At 48.4% G+C, this 13,908-nt stretch overlaps 1 protein-coding gene across 1 annotated transcript in view; it reads right to left on the reverse strand.

Moving 5' to 3' along the window:
• Rarres1 (retinoic acid receptor responder 1) overlaps positions 1–9,464 on the reverse strand; it is a 30,282-nt gene extending 20,818 nt beyond the window's left edge. Inside the window, exon 1 of the mRNA XM_050147496.1 lies at positions 9,013–9,464. Coding sequence (XP_050003453.1) covers positions 9,013–9,267 — 255 coding nt within the window. The 5' untranslated portion in view covers positions 9,268–9,464. The remainder of the gene's footprint in view (positions 1–9,012) is intronic.
• Between the last annotated feature and the right edge of the window lie 4,444 nt (positions 9,465–13,908).

The following is a 13,908-nucleotide window of genomic DNA, read 5'->3' on the forward strand; positions in this document are numbered from 1 at the left end:
TTCTCTGCTCACTAGGGTCCTTCCAGACATCCCCATCCCAAGTTACAGGATCTCAATCCTTCCTGGTTAGTGGCCTTACTTGAATTGGACATTCTCGGAGGCTGGGGTTTGAGTTCTTTTGTCATTCAGCCTCGTCATGAGGGCTTTGGTTTGCTTTTCTACAGCTTGAGCTCTCTGGCTGCCGAAGATTCTCTCTTAAGGAACATTTAGAAGCCTTTGGACTGTTTATGCACACTGGGAGCTAGGCAATTGTATAACTGGGTTCACTCCCATCGTTACCATATCCTGAGATGCTGGCTGTTGGTTATATCACAGAGCTCACTCTTTGGTTTTGCTAATTTATCCAGGGGCACTAGAAGCAGCCAGCCAGAATCATTATGTTCTTTGTCTTTCCACAAACTGTCAAGTTTTATGCACAGAGTCACTGAGTTCTTTGCTTCTCACAGTAAGTGAGTCAGGATAATCAAATGTATTTATCTCAGCTTGTTAATCACAGTTCACACTGTAGACTCTCAGGGCTCTCCATGGCTGCTAGGAGAGGCTGCAGTCACTAGAGGTGTCGGAGAATTGGAAAGCTTATTTCAGAGACTTTTAAAGGGAATTTAGGTCAGACATGGTGGTGCACATCTTTAATCCAGGCAGAGGCAGAGGCCACAGGTGATTGCTGTGAATTTGAGGTCAGCCTGGCCTACACAGTCAGTTCGAGGGAAGCCAGGGCTTTGTAGAGAGACCTGTCTCCAAAAGGGTTTTGGCATAACCAGGTAATGGTGGAACACACTTTTAATCCCAGCACTCCGAAGGCAGAGGCAGGCAGATCTCTGTGAGTTCCAGGCCAGCCTGGTCTACAGTGAGTTCCAGGACAGCTTGACATTACACAGAGAAACCCTGCCTTGGGAACAGGAAAGGTAGAGGGGGTGGGGCTACTAGAGTGTCTTACAGGCTATGGTCCAGTTAGTCCAACAACGGCTGTCTCTTGAAGAAATCTGGTAGATGTTTAGTCCACGGGGCTCCGTCTTTGCTCTGTTGGAGTCCTGAAGAATCAGGTTCTAACACGAAGGAATGCCTCAGCACCAGGGTGGATGGATTTGCCAATGAGAGTAAGGGCAAACAGGCAGAGTGAAATCTTCCTTCTCCCATGTCCCCTTTGCTGAGCTGCCACCAGCGATGGCCCAGATTTAGGGTGGGTCTTCCCACCTCAGTGGTCCGATCAAGAAATATCCCTCACATGGTACCAATGTCCAGCTGCTTGGGTTTTTAGTTCATTCCAGATGTATTCAAGTTGGCAGCCAAGATTAACCACTGCAGCAGCGTGTGTTTTAAGATCCTTAGGGGGTGCCTGAAAACGCAGTCAATACGAAGCTCCCTGTGTGGTATTTGTCTATAACTGCATACCTGTGATACTGTCAATAAACTAGACACAGGAATGGATTAAGAGTTCATCTTAGTTGTCAACTCTACTGGATTGAGAAATGCCTAGGAAATTGGTAGCGCACAGCTCTGGGTGTGTCTACAAGAATGTTTCTGGAGATGATTGGCATGTGGCAAAAGAAACAGAGAAGAGAAAACACACCCCGTAGGCCCCAAACGCCCTGAAAGCCCTGAACGCCCTGAACGTGGCTCTAATCGGCCAGAAGTGCAGATGGAACAAAAAGATGGAAGGAGGAGGAATCTCATACATTGGATGATTTCTCTTCCTCTTAACCTATGGAACACTTTATTTAAAATTCTGAAGGAAGGCAAGTGACTATTTTTAATAGTAAATTTTGTTCTTTCATAATTCCACGTGTACACTGTGTCCTGGTACATTCAACCTCCTGAGCAGGCATTCTTGCTTTGGCCGTTATCTGTGGACGAGATAGTTCAGCCTTCGGCTCTGCCCTTGCTCAGTTACTCACTGAGCCTTCAGCCTCAGATTGGGACCACAGCATCAGCACATTCTCTTCTTCTGCTGTCAGGCTCTGGAAGTGAGCAGCCGCTGGTTTTGCAGGTTTTCCATCCCACAGGGGGCTACTGGGGGACTAACCTGCCTCTACCTGTGTAAGTCCATGTAATAAAACCCCACTTAAATTATATGGACACTCTCTTGGTTCTGTTCCACTAAAGACCCCTGGCTACTAGGAAATAAAATGGCTTCAACACAAGCCCTGTAATTCTGCGACAGTTGATCTGATAACCAGTCTAGCTACTGAGTGACTAGCTGGAGGGTAGCATATACAGCGTGGATACACTAGACACATGCGTGATTCACATACAGGGCAGGGCAGAGCAGGCTAGCATGAGATTTCATACCATCAGGGTGGCTTGTATTTTAAAACTTAGCAATTATTTATTTCTGAAAATGTCCACTTCGTATTTCTGTTATCGACCACCAGTAAGAAACCACAGAGAGCAAAAACCACCGTGGCAGAGGCAGTGCTATATATAGCGCTGGTATGTGCATCAAGAAGTAAAGAGCACACGTTCTAAGAACGGCTCTATCAATTCACTTCTTCTTTTCAGTGAAAGCTGTTCATCATCAACCGCAAAGTTATTTTCATCCTAATGGATCGGAGCTGTTTCCCTCTGTTTCTGGGGCAGAATCTGCTTAGGCTCCACCCAGCGGCAGGTTTCTTCTGTGTTGCTTTGTCTCCGAATCATTGTACAACGCATTGAGCCGGGAGGTATAAGTATTAAAGAGAAGCCAAGGAACTAGAAGACAAACGACAGGTATTTATCCATCCCGAGAGCACAGTTCGCAAATTCAACTCCCTATTTAAATTCATTTGCAACGCAAGAACCTGAGTGATAAGACACCCAAACGTAAGGCTCACGTGTGAACGGAAGCCCTGTGCTCCAGCAAAAATACTCCCTCCGTTCTCCTCTCTGCCATTGCTTGTTAAACCCTGTCCCCCTCCTTTTGTTGGGCCATGGCTGAGGACTTTCCACATTTTTCATGCTGGGGTGGTGGGCGAGTGAGAAGCAGGTTACACTGTCGCGCTCAGAGGGCTTCCTGTCTCCCCTCTCATCGCAGTGGGACCCGCCGCTCTAACATTCTGCTTCTAAATGTCCCCTCCATCTTCATATTTGGTGAGAAAAGATAAATGTCAGGCTATTCCAAAAAAAGCAAACCTCTCCACTTTATAAGGTTACTTTGATGAGTCAGGCTTGCTTGGAGAAAAATAACTCATTTGTAAATAAAAATTGTTGGGCCATTCTTAGGTTCTAGACAGAGTGCATATTATATTATGCCCTGGAATTATATTAGTGCATTTCCTCCTTTTAGGCAAGGGCAGATAAAGCAAACTGAGCTCATATTACAGAAGTTGTTCACATTCGTAACAGGCCACAGCCAGCCATGGTTTCAAGAGCCAGCAAAGGGAACAAGGGCAGCCGTTTCCCAAGGACCTTGAGTACTTGGCGGTGTGGGAGGTACTTTTAGGGGCCCCAGCGCTGGTGTGGCTGGACAAACAACTGGGATTTTCCCCAAGGTCATTCATAATCATTATCATGAATAATCTCTATATATCGTGAATAACCATAATACACTGTAATCGTTATGATGAAATTACCCTCGGTTATTCTGGAGACAGGAGATGGGACACTGCTGGCTGGGAGGAGAAGAGACAGGACCATGAGCCAAGGAGCTCAACTGGCACCAAACAGGCAAGGGAATTGGGGCTTCTGCTGAACCTCCGGGGGGCAGCGTGACCCACTGCAGACCCCTGACCTCTAGAACTGCAGGTGAACGTATCTCACGTGTTGAACCCACGAGCATTATGGTAATGTGTCACGTGAACATAGGAAGAAAGATAGAGAATTAGTCGTGGTCCCTAATGTGATGTTTGCTGTGGACATGGACACATGTTCTTGATGTGACCCTGAATTTGCATAGATCCACTTTACAAGCACACACAAGATTCTCTTTCACAACTTGATTTTAGTGGCGATGATGATGATACCTTATGCAACCACAACAAATAAACCAAATGGAAACATGTCAGGGCTCCTAGTCGTAACCAGTGTGGGGCTGGCTCTCTAAAACATCCTCCGGATGACTTGCCCCTGCCCTGGCTGTATGCATGCATGGAGTGACTCACTGCTTAGCAGTCACTGAAACTGTTCATCTTTTAGTATTAAAAATTAATCTTTGGGGGATTGAGTATTTGCATTCAACTTCCAGTGGAACCATTAAGAGCCTTAAAGGAAGGCTTTAGGGAGGACACCCAAGAAGATCAACCTGCCCCCAGCCAGTAGTCTTTACTTGGGGCATTGCTAATACCACGTGATTACAAACACCCTGGTCGTACATGTGGAAAACCAAACGTGAAATGTTATGGACAGGACTGTGAACAAAATCAACTTGTTACAGAGCAGTTGAGGGCATTCCTATTTGCTGACTCATCTGGGTTCAGTCGCTTGGACAACTTGGGGCAAGGGACAAGGAAAATCACACCTAGGTTTTATACCGCTGGCAGTCCCTGCCAAATACTGGACCCGGATCCTGCCCTCTAGGAGCTGGTGTGGTGGGCAAAGACTGTAGTCTGTCTGAGTCTCTCCGGGCCAGGCCAGGAGTGTGCTACTTTGTGTGTGCCTGTGCTCTGTGCCGTGAGGTTTCCTCCTTCGGCAGCTTGCATCCCTAATGGCAGCATGGCCCTACAGGGCCTCTGATTTGACTGCCGTCTCATGAAGGACCTAAAAGTTAAGGGTTTTTTTTTTTTTTTTTCAGGGAAGGGAAACCTGACTTTGTCTTACTATTTTATTATCTTTCGTATGCATCGCAGCCTCTCTGATTCTCCAATTTTTGTCTCCGTGTAATACGTCCTACGTAATGCATTGCTTTCCTAGTCTTAATGACTGACTCTGAATTATTGACATTAATGGAGAGAAGGGCCCAAGAGGAGTCGTCATTGGGTGTCTAATACTGTACTGAAGTGCTCCGTCGACTGAGAAGCGGTGCGTTCCTTTCTCAGTGGAGCGCATGCACTCGGAGCTGCGTGGCCCAGGGGACGAGTTCTGCTCCTGCTGCAGGCCTGCGGTAGTCTCAGTCTCAGTCCTGAGAGCGGCAGCTGCTCTACCTTCTGGCCTGACAAGCAAGGTCTGACTCACCTCCAGGCCAGCTATTTAAGATGCACTTACCACCTGATCGGCCACCGACTGTTGGGTGAGCTGTGAAGAACAGGTATAAAACATGTGTCCAACCCGCTGACCTAGGTTGCATCCTATTTCTGTGATAGAGGCCGTGACCAGCTCGGGGAGGAAAGGGTTTCTTTGGTTTACACTTTCCTATCATGGTCCATCACTGAGGGAAGCCAAGATGGGAACTCAAGCAGGGCAGGAACCTGGAGGCATGAACTGAAGCAGAGGTCACGCTGCTTTACCGACTCCCCGTGACTGTCTCAACACCCCCTTCTTCTTAAATATACCCCAGGGCCACCTGCCCAGGGTGGCGATGCTCCCAATGAGCTGGACTCTCCCACATCAATCATTGATCCAGAAAATACTTAGACCATAGGCTTGTCTACAGGCCAATCCGATGAAGACATTTTCTCAGTTGAGGTTCCCTCTGACCAGACTTGTGTCGAGATGCCAAGAAAACTAACTAGCACACTCACAAGGTCCAAGTTCAGTGCTCTGGAAAGAATCGACGGGGTCGTCTCTTCAACTCGTGCGGTGTGAGCAAGCCACGATTGTGGAAGAAGCAGGGGAAAGGCCGGAGTAGAGGACTAGGTACCTTATCCTTTCTATGCGCACACCCCACTGGCCGCAAACCAAAGATGGAAACCGAAGTGATGTGTCCTTTCTTGCTAGAAAGACCCCATAACGCTCCAGTTTAACAGCCCGATGTCAAAATTACTAGTTTTTATTGGAATAGAGCATGGGCAATCCCCTCCCCCAACACACCTTGCCCAGCTCTTTGAATTGTGTCTGGTCCTGGATGGGAACGGGACCCTGACCAATTTCCCAACAACAGCTGATTGCTGAATAAGGTGGCTGGCTTTCTTAGGAAGTATGTGCCCACAGAACTCTGCTCAAGTCCACGCATCTCAGTGACAGCAAAGTGTCCAGGAGTGGAGAAACCCATGGGCCTGACCCTGGACACCCAGAAGCCTAAGAACCTTCCAACACCACGGGGAATCTGCTCTGCTCCAACTGTGACCCTGCAGCTGGGCCACATCGTAGCAGAAAAGTAAACGTTTTTGGTCATGGAATGGTAGTGTATGACCAGGAACAAGGTGACATCGGGTAGGCATAGCAGAGAACACGGGACACCACCGTAACGTCTCATCTTCAATCAGGAGCCAGAGACTTGCACTTTCTTAAATCATAATCTACAGTGATTACTGCATTTGACCACAAGAGGGCAACAGTGTTTCTAGAATGAGGACTCTCGAGGCTTAAGAGAAACAAGGAAATCTCCAGGCTGGAAGACCTGTCTTTAAACATCTTTTGGTCCCCTGGCTTCCATTTTTGTTTTGTTTGTTTGTTTTGTTTTTAGACAAAGTCTACATCAAGAATTGCATTCATTATCATGGCCTGGTTTATGCACATAGATTTGGACCACAATGGGAAACACCTCTCTTGCTTTTGCCATTCACCCTCATGGTGTATGGCCCAAGTCATTTCATTACATAGGACTTTGGAGGTAGCTCAGTGGTTGAACATGTGCCTAGCATGTATGGGGCTGTGGGCTCAATCCCTGGAGCCGAAAATTAAAACAACTGGACCCTCAGCAAATGATCTCATAACTTGCTAATAGGCCCTTACCTCGAAAACCAGACTTAGTCCCAGCCCCTCACATTTAAAAAAAAAGGCGTATTCCCAGCCCTAAACGAAGAGGGATCCCTATGAGTTCTACTTCTCCCACTCAGGCACCCACTTGCTCCCCCTGGCTCAGGACCAGGTGAAGGACAGATGCAGCATGGCAGCCTAGTGCATTATCCTAACAAAGTGCCCATGGGATGGAGATTCTAACCAGAGGGTGGCCATCTACCTACAGTAGATGAGTTCCCTGAGGGCTGCGGCTTCTCTCGCCATTGGAGCTCCTACAGGCATCTTTCTGGAAGCTGTCCCCATCAGGCCAAGTTTGTGTCACCTAAGAGAGGTGGCTGAACACTTCAAAGCAAAAAGAATGCCAAAGACGCCTTCCTAAGGTTGCTATTCCACATCTGAAGTAAGGCCACAAAATCCAGCTTCATGCCTAACACAAAATGTTCAAGATTTAGGGACTGGGCAATGGGCTACCTCTAACTCTTATTTTGATACTTTGCCTGCTTTATCATATGACACAACTTTTATAACCACCCGGCATTGGCAGAATATGTTATTTCCATCCTAAGTGGGGTGATAGCTGGAGAATACTTATATACAGGTCTCCAAGTTGTGTGGCTCTTTGGAGGTAAAACAAGACCCAATTTAAAGCATCAATACAACCTGCTTCAGACCCTAGGAAGCCAGCTTACTGCAATCCCTGGCCAGGAATCGGCCCCCATTCCCAGGCATTCCTCTTGATTCTGCCACCCTCCCAGACATTTGCATGCCCTTGTTAGATGTTTATCTTTCCAACACTGGCCTGCTTGATCATCTTTAAGGGTGGACCTTTCTTCAGTAGCCTTTTAAGGAAAACGATTTGACTAGATTCATGGCGGAAATTGGTTCTTGGCACACTGACCTCTTTTCCTTGGCTCCCGCAATCACATAAATGTTAAAAACCAGGGAGCTCAAGGGTGGTTAAGAGGAAGCATAACATCAGGGAATTGTTTCTTGGGCTGATGTCTTGGATCCCATGTTTTAATTACTCTCACACTCACCACTTGCAACGAAGTAGGGTCTCCTTAAAGTTCCGGAACACAGCTACAGATAAGCCATACCAGAGCTCTTAGTGAAGGTTTTAAAATTGTATTTTTTTTATTATGTGTGTGCATGCATGCCATAGCAGACGCATGGAAATCAGAGGACAACTTGGGGGAGTCAGTTGTCTCCTTCCGTCCCCAGGTCAGAGAACCAAAGTCACCTACCAGGCTTGCCAACAGGCACCTTTACCCAGCAGCCACCTCACTCACCCTCTTTATGATTTCTGAAAATCATCTTGGAATGCAGGAAAATCCCTGGTCTTTGAAAACTGGTATACTTTGTCAGTCTGGGTGTTTTGCTTTGTTTTAACAGAGAAGTCTCCCCCAGATAACCAGGGAGGCTGCCTTCAGGGCAAAAAGACGTGACCTCCTTTTTCTGATAAACTAGTAAAGACTGGAGCTTGGGTGGGGCGTGTCCCTGAGACAGTAAAGGTTTTTGTTTGTATACAATCACAATAGTTTGCCTTTTCTAGAAATAAGGAGCAAGGCTGACCGTCCAAAGGGCGGTTCACACCATCTGATCCCAGACAGAGAACAGGCGTTACCATCCTACCGATTTCAATCTTAACGCTCAGAGCTACACACTCTGAGGCCGCGGGACTGTGGCTTTGGGGGAACATCCGGGAAAGCTGCACTGCCTTTGGGACTCTGCAGTTTAAAAGGAAACTTTTAAAATCTGTTTGATGAAGAGAGCCATACAGCTTCGCGCACACAAATCCACACCTACAATCCCAGACTGCTGTGGCCCTATCACTCGCTCGTTAGATCAGGATGGCGCCAGAACTAGGTGGTCCCTGTGCAGGCCTAGAGGAATCTTAGACAGTAGTCTTCAATTAACAACCAAACAGGACGAAACACCAGAAACTTGTCTGCGACGTTGAGAGCTGGCTTAGACTTTGGACACACCCCCCTAGCCTTTGGTAGAAGCCGCAGAATTTAAGCCATAGGTTGGTTGGGTACACAGTGTGCATCCCAACGCCACCCATGCTGGGGGATCCAAACCGGGGACTGTTCGTGAGACCCTTTCCTCAGTTTCCCCAAACGTCCCTATAGCATGTAAAGTATGTCTGGTCTCGGAAATGTCGGAAAGGCAAAAGCAGCGTTTGAGGACTCCGCGGCCCTCGAGCAGCACGAGCTGCACCGCGGTCTCCGCGCGTGTCCCTCCGCATCGCGGCCCACTCACCCTCGCGCGGCCCTCCTGCACCGCCGTCAGCACCCGCAGCGCGCTGGGCGAGCCGGCTTGGAAGTTGAAGAAGTGCAGCGCAGCGTGCGCCGCCCGTCGCAGGATCCCGCGTGGCAGCCCCGCCGCCGGGGGCCGCGTGGGGACATCGGTGTGCTCCCGGTCCCGGGGCGCCACGGCAGTCGCGGGCAGCGCGATGTTCAGCAGCAGCCAGAGGCTCAGCAACAGCGCGGGCTGCTGGGGTCTACGAGGCTGCATGGATGCTGACGGCGGGGGGGCCAACGGGGCGGCGTGGATGCGGGAGGCTGGCGTGGAGCTCCCCAAACCGGCTCTGGATGCTCGCGGAAATAGGCCGCGGCGGCCACTCCCCTCCGCCCCCGGGTCGCCGTCCTGTCCAAGCAGAAGGACCAGAAGGCGCCTCCGGGAAAGCGGGTCACAGAGCGTGTCCCGGATTACACGGTGAGAGGGGTCAGAGGGCAGTGGCACGCCTCTTCGACGGCACACTCCGACCTAGCTCTGGGGACCTGGCTTTGTCGCCTGCAGCTGCTGCGATTTCACAACTGTCTGACTTTAGAGAACCCACTCCAAAGGTTAGCTGCAGGCCAAAGAGGAGAGAGGTGACAGGGATGGGCTGCCTCAGGCCTTGGTGGGGACTTAGAAGAGGAAGCTGGGAACAGGGAAAGTGTGCTGAGGTTTTGAGCAGGTAATGAACACCTGCAGGTCAGCCTGGAGGCCAAGCAGGGAGGATGGGTGGTGGACAGCAGAGCAGAGGTTCTGAGAATCAAGTGGATTACTTAATGCTGGTGAGAGGCCTTGAGCTGGAGCCAGATTCTAGTGCTGGGAGACGCGGATGAAATGTGACAGTGAAGGCAAGAAGTGGCTGCTGTTTCTTTTTTATTTTTATATTATTTAATTAAAAATTTCTGCCTCCTCCCCTCCTCCCATTTCCCTCCCACTCCCACCATCCCCATTCCCCTCCCTCTCCAGTCCAAAGAGCAGTCAGGGTTCCCTGCCCTGTGGGAAGTCCAAGGTCCTCCCCGCTCCATCCAGGTCTAGGAAGGTGAGCATCCAAACAGACTAGGCTCCCACAAAGTCAGTTCATGCAGTAGGATCAAAACCCAGTGCCATTGTCCTTGGCTTCTCAGTCAGCCCTCCTTGTCAGTCACGTTCAGGAAGTCCGGTTTGATCACATGCTCCATCATCCAGCTGGCCTTGGTGAGCTCCCATTAGATCAGCCCCACCGTCTCAGTGGGTGGGTGCACCCCAGTCAGGATACCAGAAAATGGAAGGATCTCCCATGCTCTTGGATTGGGAGGATCAACATAGTAAAAATGGCAGTTCTACCAAAAGCAATCTATAGATTCAATGCAATCCCCATCAAAATCCCAACAAAATTCTTCACAGACCTTGAGAGAACAATAATCAACTTTATATGGAAAAACAAAAATCCCAGGATAGCCGAAACAATTCTGTACAATAAAGGTACTTCCGGTGGCATTACCACCCCTGACTTCAGACCCTATTACAGAGCTACAGTAATGAAAACAGCTTGGTACTGGCACAAAAACAGAGATGTTGACCAGTGCCTGCTGTTTCTAAAGAGGGAGGGTGGGGGAAGCGCTGGCCCCTGGGGTCCTGAGAGATAGCTCAGCGAATAAAAATGCTCTTGTCAGGCCTGAGGACTAGAGTGTCTTCCCGGGACAACCACCCACCCACCTAGTACGCAACGAATTAGATAATAAGTGAAAAGTAAGAAAGAGACAGAAAATGAGAGAATACTCGGGGACACCTTATCAGCGGTCGTCATCCCTCTGAAAGGGCCAAAGAATGGTTGAGACCCAGTTTGTTAAATACTGCTTGCGATGCTGGGGAAAGAGGGCAGTTGGGTGGGTAGCTCCTCTGCCGTTCTGACCTGCAGCCTACTGCCTGCCATCTGCCCCGGACTCCAGCACTCACAGATGGGATTCTGGAGCTAGCCGTTCTACAGTCACCAAGTCGCAAGTTGCATGGACAGTGAGCAGCCGTCCAAATGGCACTCCATCCTGTTGCCCATCTTTGCACTGTCTTTCTTCCTGCAGATCTGTGAAAGACCTGGGTCATGGGCAGAGGAGGATGAGCAAGCAGACAAACATCTGGAGCACACCTAGGCAGGTGGGGCACAGACAGTCAATCAGGTCAAGAGCCCGTGTCTTGTGTTGTTTGGAATAACATGCTCGGCAGAAAATTGAAGATGGGGCAGGGAGCCCTAAGATAGAGGTTTAAGCTGGGTCAGGACTAGAAGTCGTATCCAGAGGGGACAGCAGAATCACTGGGGCAGATGGTCTTTGATCTCTGGCCTCTGCCATGAAGATACTTTGGGTTCATGGGAGACTTCATGGTGTCTCCACCCAAAGCTCACTGTGGCTGTAGTAAAACCCTGTAGTAAAACTCCTTGCTTAGGAAAACATCCCTGAATTTGGAGTGTCCAGCACCTACCCACATTGTCCCACACTCTACAAGGGAGGCAGGCTGCTGCCAAGTCACTAGCCACCATCTTCTGAACTAAGGCTAAGGAATGCGGAGCAAATTCTCTCTGAAGGCTGAACTGGAGACCAGTAAGATTCGTCCCAGAGAGATGCCGTGGGAAACAGAAGGCTCATATTTTTTTTCTTCCACCAAGGAAAGATTTTGAAGAAACTAGCATTTCATCTTAGTACTGCAGAACCCAAGTGGACAGGGCCCTGTCCAGTAGTTTTTTTTTTCTGGTGAAAATGTTATATCTGCACTAGATATATGTAACTTCCAACTATGCTTCGGATGTGTCAAATGCAGTTGAAGAACTGAAATCCTAATTTAAGCTGATTTAAATAGACTTAACTATTTGTGGCTGGCGTCGACTATATTTGACAGTTGAAGAACTGACTTTCGGTTGCAACATTTCCTTTACTGAAATGGCAGGTGGTATTTTGGGAGGCCGTGATTTAGACATGGTGCTTGATGTTTTCTCTCACAGGATGCTCTTCTAAATCTCTGCAGTTTGATGGAGAACACTGGGAACTGGAGAGGCTAAGCCACTCGCTCTGGGTTTGCTTTGCCTTCTGAACAGGGAAGGAGGTCAGGTCCACTCCAGGCACTGGCTCATCTCTTCCACCACTGCAGGCGTTACTAGGGTTGTTTGGGTCAGAACCTGAGCCCTGACAGTCTCACCAATATGCCAATTGCAGAGATAATAGTGAAAAGCCGGGAGAGTAATTCGATGTGGCCGCCTTGGGCAGAGGAACAGATTGAAGATGTCTAGTGACCCCCCAGATCAGTTGCCGTGGTCCTGATGTAAGAGTTAGGTTTGAATAGAGGGCAAGAGGAGTGTCTCACCTAGCAATCGTCTCCAAGGGGTGATGCTGCCCGTGGCTTACCCATCACGGTCTCGTTTCAGTCTGTCTGAAAGGCGGATAAGGTACCACAGCTGTGTGACATCTCTTCTTGAGAGGCAAGCTCCTCTGGTTGGTACCAAGCATCATCCATTCCTTCCCCTGGAATGAGATTTCCTCTGGGAACTGTAATTCTTTGGGGACCTCGTTTCGATACTCAGAAACAAAGGGAGGGCACAGGTGTCTCCCTTTACAGCATTTCACTCTCGTCAGAACAGGACACCGAGGGAGAATCAAAGGACTGAGGAGGCAAAAGGAACCAAGGGGAAGCAGGATCCTTTCATTCAAGAGAAGAGTTCTGGTGGAGACATTCAACTGAAAGGCTGTCTCTGGAGAAAGTCTTTCTGTCCATCTCTCGCAGGGGAAAGCTTCTGTTGGGGCTCACAGGGACCTGGAAGGATGCGATGAAGTGAAGTCTTCCCTTCCCATCTCAGTGAGCCTGAAATGGTGTAAGAAGCATCCTAAAACAACGTATATACAAAGTCTCACTTGTTTGTGTTGGGGTGGGGGTGGGGTAGAGCCCTGCGGTCCTGACAGTTCTCACACATGCGTATCTCCTGGCTTTGTTTCATCTTTTCTGTTTTAGTAAAATTAATACAGCAAAGGTGAAAGCTGTGAGCTTCTCCAGTTCTGGCGAACCCATGAGGAAACTCATTTCATTTTACCAATTCTCATTTCTTAATTTATTTCGACTTAAAAAAATCGCTATCCTAATTTCTTTTGAAATACAGGGAAGATAAGGTGAGAGGTTTATGGACCCGAGGGTCTAGTAACAAGCCTACCTGGAGACATGTCTTCATGAGTCTAAGGCATGGTCCAGGAGAAGCTCACAGATGACGGATGAGCCTTCGGATACTCTGAGATGCAGCTAGGCTAACAGAAATTCTATAGAAATGTGTACAGTTTCTATAGAAGATGGAAATATTAAGTTTCTTATGCTCAGATTATTTGGTGATCCCACGCCAAAGATCACAGTGGAGCCCGTGTTTGCGTATCCTGCCTCTGAATGGAGGAGCATCTCCAAGCATCCGATGACTAAAAGGCTTTGTTAGGCAGTGTTGTGCTCCACTTGGCTGTAGACATGGTACAATTCTTTTAAAATCCACATGTATTCATGCTTGAGGCTAAACATAATTTAAGTTGTATGGACTTCAGGAAAAAATGCTGCTCATTCAGAATTGACAGACCCCTTTGACGTGGAATTGCCTACAGATGGTTTGTCTGTAGTGAATAATGAAGCGGAAATAGCCAGTAATGCAAGCCATCAGTTTTGGCATGGCGTGTAGCTAAGGAGATGGTGTCTATGAGGCTAAGTCGTCTGATTCTGGCGAATTTGGCATGGCATTTTATTTTCTATCAGTCACTTAAGTACATTCACCCTTCCAAGAGTGAATTAACACCAGACCTTGTCATCTATAAACCGAAAAGTCAGATATGTTATTCCCTGGGACTACTTAATTTTTTTTTCAGCCAAAGAACACTGAAATAAAGC

Source organism: Alexandromys fortis, unplaced genomic scaffold, assembly GCF_014885135.2.
Source record: "Alexandromys fortis isolate MF-2015 unplaced genomic scaffold, M_Fortis_MF-2015_v1.1 scaffold_53, whole genome shotgun sequence".
NCBI lineage: Eukaryota > Metazoa > Chordata > Mammalia > Rodentia > Cricetidae > Alexandromys > Alexandromys fortis.